This window comes from Eutrigla gurnardus (genome assembly GCF_963514095.1).
Source record: "Eutrigla gurnardus genome assembly, chromosome: 13".
NCBI classification, from domain to species: domain Eukaryota; kingdom Metazoa; phylum Chordata; class Actinopteri; order Perciformes; family Triglidae; genus Eutrigla; species Eutrigla gurnardus.
In genome coordinates this window covers 19,014,961-19,023,103 of record NC_139936.1, presented here as the reverse complement: position 1 = coordinate 19,023,103, position 8,143 = coordinate 19,014,961, and the positions used below count along the sequence as shown (strand labels likewise).

The window sequence follows — 8,143 nt, the reverse complement described above, 5'->3', positions numbered from 1 at the left end:
CCATAGTTATTTCAATGTTTATATTTGGCATGCATTATTTCTCTCTTATGTAATCTTTTTTTTTTACACTTAAATCTATACCATTTAACTCACTGCACAAAAACGACAACCAAAACAATGCAGAATAAATTAATCTACAATGAGTTTATTTTAACTTGGCATTTGATTAACTGAAAGTGTTCTCACAATGAATCATTTACTCTTCCAACAAGCGAAGGGAGCAAATGAAAATGGTTAGAGGCATTATCCACGGCCATGTGGTTAGTAATGTGCAGTAATGAGTAGGAGAAGGTGCATTCAGACTGCCGGTTTGCACACCTCCTCTAAAGCACGGATACATTATACCGGCACTACCAACTCCTTATTCTCCCCTCAAAACCATAAAGAATAAGGAAATACAAATATGGTAGTTGCATCACAAGTAGGAATCAAACAAAACCGTTCATAGATGAAGGAGAATGTGGAGTAATGGTGGTTGTATATAAAAATATAATACAGAGCAGCAACACTGCCTGCATACCTGAGTTAAAACTGACTTTCATGTCTCCCATCACTCGTAGCACTTCAACAGATCGCAAACACACCGACATTAAACTAGTGATCTCACACTGAACTTCATGTGGCACAATGAACAACTCGACAAGCAATGTTCTCGTCCATGGCACGTTATACATCAGGCAGAACCAAACTTTGATGGCAAATTGTGAAACAAAACGTTGGAGTACCAGACACCGACAGACATACATATTTATTAATTACAAAAACAAAACTTGGAACTGTAAGGAAGCAAAGCACACCGACAAAAATAGACGGGTTGAAGAGCCGGAGGCTTGCCAGTAGATAGTAGTTGTTTGCTTGGAAAGTGCAATAATATGTGGATTCTTTTTCTAACAGAGAGAAGAAAAAAAAAAGGTTCACATGACTGTTCCCATCGAGAACAATCGCATCCATATAAATGTTAAACTCGTGGCCGGCATTTGCTCAGTACTGTCTTGAAAATCAAACGTTTTCTCCAGTAAAATGTCTGTACTTTGAGAAGCAGTCTATGAGTGTTCTGGTGAAAAAAAATCACCGCAAATCCACCATGGACACGGTGTCATCTGTGATGTTGACATGTCCCGCGTGCTTAAAAAAGAAGAAAGACATTTGAGTTAAGACTCTGCTCACATTGATGCATTTACATTTACATTTAGGGCATTTAGTGGCTTACAATAAGTACATTTGTCAAAAGAAAGAAACCACAACATATCACTGCCGATAAAGTAAGAGCTAAAAAATACAAACAAGTGTTAGATCCTCGTCTGAGTAAAGTAGTAGCTGTTCAGCAAACATACCTTAAGAACAACAGTGCTATGATCAAAGTGCTATAGGTAAGAACTTTTTTCGGAAGATGGTAAGTGACTCTGCTGTCCTGACATTGGTCGGGACGCCTGTAAGCAGAGTAAGTAACGGTAAGCAGAGGTGTACTCACTGTAAATAGAGGGGGCTCTTTGCTGTGAGGGTGAAAGCCTTTCTGTTTACATGTGGAGATCTCATCTGTTCCTCGATCCGTCAACCTGAAATAGCCGATTCTGGGACAACACACAGTCACACTTTAGCATAGAGAGACTTAAAAAGTGCACCGCCAGTTTGCTGACAAACACATGTAACAATGGAAAGGAGGTTGAGCTTAAAGACACGAAACCAGATTGTTTTCACACTCACTCGTTAAACTTAGGCGAGCAGACGATGGCGATGGCCTCCGGCAGCATCATCTGGTAGGAGCAGTGTGTGTGGAGGTCGACGCTGGACAGGAAGGCCGTCTGCGTGGGGTGAGTCTGGGAAATGCACAGGGGACACAAGTTAAGACATCAACTGGTTGTCAATGCGCCAAAACATACTGTATGTTTCATTGTTCTTCTTTTTTGTTTATGTTGTGGACAGAACTTTAAGGGTAACCTCGCGAGCTGTTGCCGGGAGACAGCAGTGGAAAGAGCCAGGCAAAGTTTGTTGTGTTGGAGTACAGAAAGCAACTCCATGTTATCTAGATGATTTCAACGTGGAGGAGGCCTTTGTCTGTATATATCTGAGCAGATGAAGAGCTCCTACAAATTAAAGAGCATAGGAGGAGAGAGAGGGGCAACAGGAAGGGGAGGGGGAACTAGCTGCTGCAAGGCTGCAAAGCTCGGGAAACTGGTGTTCTTGTGGCTGCTGTGACCCAACGCACCACAGAGGAGCAACGCTGCAGAGACTGCAACCTGTTGCTGCTCTGATACTTAGATTTCAGAGAGACTTCTCCGAGCAAGGCTTTGTTAGACACAATAACAAACAGTGTCTAACAAAGCCTTTACAGAAAGGTTAAAACATTTTATTGCTCTCTAGAGTCCTTTCCATATTGTTGCCAGACACTTATAATAACCTGAGGCTGTCAGTGGTTAAAACGTAATTTGTTGTGTTTTCATGTCTCCTGGCCCAGGGAATAGTTTTTGTTGTTGCTGTTTACACAATGCACTACAGAAACGCACTGTTTTTGTTTTGTTTGTCATGTTTTTCTTGTGTGGCAAATGAGCTACAACTGCATTGTGTTGTGCATCCCTGTGTTGCACAATGATAATCAATGAATCCCTGATTCTGTTTCCTTTAAGGTACAGGATAATTAGCTTGTATTTTGGTTTACATACTTTAAGAAGATGATTATTTGGCAGCATCTGTACTCACATGTATCCAGCCCAGGGTGATGAGATCATACTGGTCCTGTATGAGAAAGAGTTCTTCCTCATTTTCTGTATCGCAATAGTCTGGTCCACCAGACTGCTTTGGTACGATGACATGGGTCACTGTAAATGCATTTCTGGTCTGGAACAAACACACACACATACAAAAAACCTGTCAAAACCCTGCCAAAAAGCTATCCCAGGACACTGTCTGAGCTAAATTAACAGAGCATTGACTGCATTGCTTTAAGTTAAACCAACAACAAGCAAATTATGTAATTCAGACAAAAGTCAAAGCAGATCTGGGACAGTGAGATAAATATCAGATTGTTCAACCCCTCTGGGGTGAGAGATCAGCTGATGTGTCCGCTTCAAAATCCACATTCCTCATATATTCTCAAAGAAATACTCTTTGTTTCAAACCAACACTGGAACAGTCTGTAAACATCTCAGGTTATGAAATTCAATAATGCAAATCATTAAAACTCCTAATTGAAAGATACGATGAGAAACGTTTTATTTACATCTCATTTATGCATTGATAACCTGTAACGGATTTATTCTGAAGGTGAGTTGATATCACTGGTTCAACACAATCGCTCTGTTCCGGGGTCTTACCAGTTTTCCACACAGGATGCCACAAGTCTCTACAGCTCGGCTTGTGTTGGCCTCTGCCAACCTCAAAAAGCTCCGGCACAGCTCAGCCGGAACGGCCAACTGCCGAACGGCATCCACCATTGAATCTGCAAAAACCATGTAGATGGATACACAAAGGTGAGATTGTTGTGATGCTCTGTAATGAGGCATGGTGTAAATTGGAAATGAGGTCAGGGGGCAAATAAATCAGCTCAGACGTATAAATACTTGAAAGCACGAGTAGGGCAGTATTTAAATCCTGTGAAGGCCAGCCCCTTAAAAGATTAACTTACTGTTGTTCCCTGGGCTGACCAGAGAGCCAGGCTTCAGCGACCGGTCGAAGGTGGGCGTGCTTGCGGCAGGTGTGCCGATGGTTGCAGGGGGGTGATTGTACTGGTGGTTGGTGCCGCCAGACAGGTCCCCGGGGTTTTGCGGGGCAGTGGGGGAGACCTGCGGGGGGCCCTGGATGCCTGGAAGGAGGGGCATGTCAGGGGAAGGCGCGGTGGGCGTGGCAAACTCCAGGAGCACGCGCTGGCGTTCCTTCTCCAGCTCCTGGCGGCGGATCATCTCCTCGAAGGCACTGAACTGCTCCTGCTCCCGCTGCCGCCGCTGCATCGCAGCCACGCGCTCCCGCTCCACATCCAGCGCTCGCTGCTTGGACTGCTCCCGCTCCACGGTCTCCTGCTCGGCTTTCTGAGCGCGCAGCAAACACATGATTCACATGCACGTTTGAGTTTCAGCAGGTGTTCTCTTTTCGGTCTATTGTTATCCTATGAAAGCAGTTTTGATGCTTCAGGTGAGGCCTTTGCTGATCTTGACTTAATATTGCTTTCAATCAGTGTAACACCAAACATGACTATTCAGGGTCAATGTCTTTGTTTTACCTCCGTTAATGAACAGATGCCTGCCTTTATTACACATGCGATACGCAGTTTCTGATTAATGTTTCACCTCATTTAGGGTTTACGACACACCGTAAAAGCAGTGTACAATGTTTGTTGTATTAACTGTATAGTCAATCATTTTTTTCTCTTAACCTAAATACATTCTTTGAGTGTGAAAATGCATTAATTAAAAAAAGTAATTACTTTAAGAGACTGAACACATTCATTCAGTTTACCTTTTTGAGAAGATGCTGTGCATACTCTTGTTCAAACTTCCGCAAAAGAGCTTTTTTCAGAATCTCTGCTTGAGGAAACGCAACATCCTTCAGTTTCTGAAGAAGAAGGAAAAACCTTAACTTTTCTATCACGCTAAAATAAGATAAATGTGTTATACAGGAGAGTATAAACTCTGTATGCCAACCTTTAGTGTGTCCTTCTTCTCAGGAATGTTGGCGGTCTTGTACTCCCGATGTTTGGGAAGTTTTTCTATAAAGAGACTTGGTGAAAAGAAAAAAACAAAACAATCTTGTTAATAACTGCACGTATGCATGTTTGCTGAAAACCATGGCAGAAAAACTGTGATTCAGAGAAATGACAGACTCCATTAGAATCTGGACTCATCTAAGGGATGGGAGGAATCGCATCCTGTAGAGGAAGCTGTGTTAAAGTCACTCAAATTCTAATCATTTAGTATTTATAGTAAGCCAAACTCTGAGAAAGATCATTCTTTAACTGTCCTGAAGGTTTCCTCTCAAATTGACATTTTAGAATCCAAATCAGCTTTATTAGCCAAGTATGCATGAACATACAGGGAATTTGACTCTAACATGGCACTTAAAAATAGAAATAAAAATAAAATGTTTACAAACGAGTCTGTTTTCTGTCAGTCCAGTCCATTGCTGCAAACACTTACGTGATATATTTATTATAAAGGACAAAGGCGTGCTCGACGTTGCCCTCCTCTGCGTAGATGTGAGCCATGCGAATCATCTCCATGCCGGAGCGGAAGTAGCGGCGCGGGGGAACATCATCGTTAACTTCCACCGAGCTTCCCTTCTTGGTCAGAGCGCGGACTCGCTCCTCCGGCTGCAGACTGCTGTCAGTGTGGTCCCCCATCACAACAGCAAAACGCTGGAACGCTGGGAAGACAAGCTGAACATTTAATACTGTCTTACTAGTGGAATGTGCAACTTAACATGGTGGTGTAAAACCATCTATACTGCCAGTGAGAAAGCTTAACATGCAGTGTATTATTTATGTTTTATTCAATCCTTACTTGGAATTTGTTTAAAAATGCCCTAAAGTAAACTTCGATAACTTCATATTTTAAATGATTCAAATCAGAATTTTTTGACTCACTTCATCCTACAATCACGCAGATAGTTTCAGTTTTAAGTATTGAGTGATCGGTCCTTGAAACTTCTGCCACCAACTCAAAACAGGTGAAACTTGTGTTTAACACTGGCCTGAAACACACTTTTCCTTCCATTGTCAATCCCTTTCAATAGCGACAGCCACAGTCCAACCAACTCACATTATTTTGGCAATTCTTCTGTCAGGCAATTGTGTCCCCTGGAATAATAATACCATATAATAATAATTTTCTCTGTGAGGAACTAACATTTTTCTTCCTTCATGACACCTTAGCACCTTCCACCCAGACCAATATGCTTACATAAGGATGAATGAGCAACAAACCAGTCATAAGGGGACTTTAACCATTGCTTTATTAGAGGATCATAGCAAAATTCTTAAAAGTACAACAAGATCTAAGATGTTTCCAGTTGGATTTTTTTGTTATTTTCAACAACCAAAATATTTGTTTAAAATCCCAAATTATATTTCTGGAAATCTAAAAAAACATGGTGAAATATTGGTGTTCAAAAATATTTAAAATATCCTGCAAGACTTCCATTAACAATGATTGTTTTTAGTAAATGAATTCAGTAAGTGTGCAACACAGAGCGTCCTGTATAAACGAGCACAAAGAGCAAGCTTCCCTCTATTCACACCTTGTATTGAGGCCACAACTCAGTCTGAAAATCACTGGCTTAGTTGATTTAGAAACAACAACTCTGCTGGGAGGGTCCATTGTGTATGACTTGTATGACCAATAGTCAGATGGCTGGATCCTGCTGTGAAGGCTCCTCGACTAGCCGGTACAGTGCTCAGAAACACAGCTTGTTAAGAGAGACCAGTTTTTAAAGAACCAATGTTTTCTTACTGTAGTACTTCTTATGCATTTTATCCATTAAATCTCAGATCAGGGACAAATACTTTTCACACCACTACATTTGTCTGGCAGCTTTAATCACTTTTCAGATGAAACTTTTTTCTTACACTTCCTGTCCAGCAAAACACACGTACCTCCGGATGTGTTGTTTCTGAATGTTTGTGATAAACTGAAGGATGAAGCGTTCCTTTATGTGTTGAGATAATTATCTCACCCCTACTGAAAACAGAGCTGTCTTTCTGAGCTCATGAAAAGCTGACTCTTTAGAGATGTGTGGATCTCACGGGACAGTGACGCTCTAAAAATATGATGATCTTATAGAATATGATGCATTGCTATAGATTAAACTATTACAGTATATAGAGGAGTTAAAATTATCACACACTTAAATACCTACAGATAGAAAATGCAACTTGCTCATGAATGCATCGGTTTTCAATAGTAATCAAAATGTATCATATGTAATAGTAACCCACTGACATTGACTGCACAACGTCTACTTTTACTTTGGATACAGTATGCTAGATTTTACGGATACATCAATTAAGTAAGAATTAGGCAACATTTTCAATGCAGGACTTACTTGTAGTTTAGTAGTTTCAGTGTGGTAATAGTGGTAATTTACTTGAGTTAAGGGTCGTGAACCTTCCTAGGATCATCACTATACGTATTGTACAGTTACCATCTATTGACTATATACACTCTGATAATTATAAAGTACATTAGCTAGTACAATTAGCATGACAACCAACGAATTGCTGGTCAGAATATGTCCAGTGGCAGATTAGACAACATGCAAAAGTGTGGGGCCCTTTCAGCTCAAGTAACGGGTGACACATCACCTTCACATGATTTAGAACCCTCCCGGTCTACGGACGAGCTCTGGGAGTCATACATAATAGGGTTTCCCACTTTTGGTCTCGATATCTAACCGAACCCTGTCTCTCAGTGATCAGGCGACGTCGCGTTAGCCGCGCTAATTTAGCTAACTTAGCAAAGCACAGTAACGTTATGAGTGTAAAACAGTGTACAGCAGCTAGTAACCGCTGAGCAACTTCATCTTCATCCTTACCTGATCGAGCTGTAAAGCTGAAGCTCCCAGAGGTCTACATATAGCCAAGTGGAAATGGAAAGAACCAAATGACAGAGTCCTGAGCCAAATCGCTTCAGTGAGCTGCGCCTACAGCATCTGTAGCTGCACTTCCGCAATCAAAACAACTTCCGCCTGTCGCGTCATACGTCATCGGAGAATCGGAGATATCGATATGGTTTGTTATTTCATTTATTCTCCCTGAAGTGAGTAATAATGATGGTGATTACCATTAAAGAGACTAAATCTGGCTCTGACTGATATGGCAATACCACCACAGAATGATAATGTTTACAAATATGAATGTTTTTTCAATATTATTTTCCTCACTATTACATTCAGGCCCAGCCACAGATTGCCTGAAGGCACTTTTATATTTTGATATGGCTGGTGGGAAATTCAGTTTTGAGCATATATGTGTGCATGTGTGTGTCTGTATGGTGGAAGCAGAGAGACGTTATTGTCACCGGTGTGTGGCATGTGATCAATATTCAGTATAGAGAGTTCAAGCTGCAGAATACAACTTTGATATGGACCTTTGGAGCTCAGCACAACAACTGGGCCACAATCCATGCAGCTCGGGTATTTTCTTAATGTCACATATATT

At 41.3% G+C, this 8,143-nt stretch overlaps 1 protein-coding gene across 1 annotated transcript; it reads right to left on the bottom strand.

Annotated features, from left to right (window-relative positions):
• Window positions 1–135: 135 nt before the first annotated feature.
• On the bottom strand, window positions 136–7,652 carry LOC311023825 (STAM-binding protein-like A). The gene is made up of 10 exons (XM_084025892.1): window positions 7,519–7,652; window positions 5,127–5,352; window positions 4,635–4,710; window positions 4,450–4,545; window positions 3,623–4,022; window positions 3,312–3,436; window positions 2,698–2,835; window positions 1,705–1,817; window positions 1,472–1,571; window positions 136–1,125 (listed from the first exon to the last, which is right to left on the bottom strand). Exons 2-10 carry the CDS (start codon window positions 5,327–5,329, stop codon window positions 1,069–1,071), a joined length of 1,308 nt encoding a protein of 435 aa, XP_083882018.1. The 5' UTR covers window positions 5,330–5,352; window positions 7,519–7,652; the 3' UTR covers window positions 136–1,068.
• Between the last annotated feature and the right edge of the window lie 491 nt (window positions 7,653–8,143).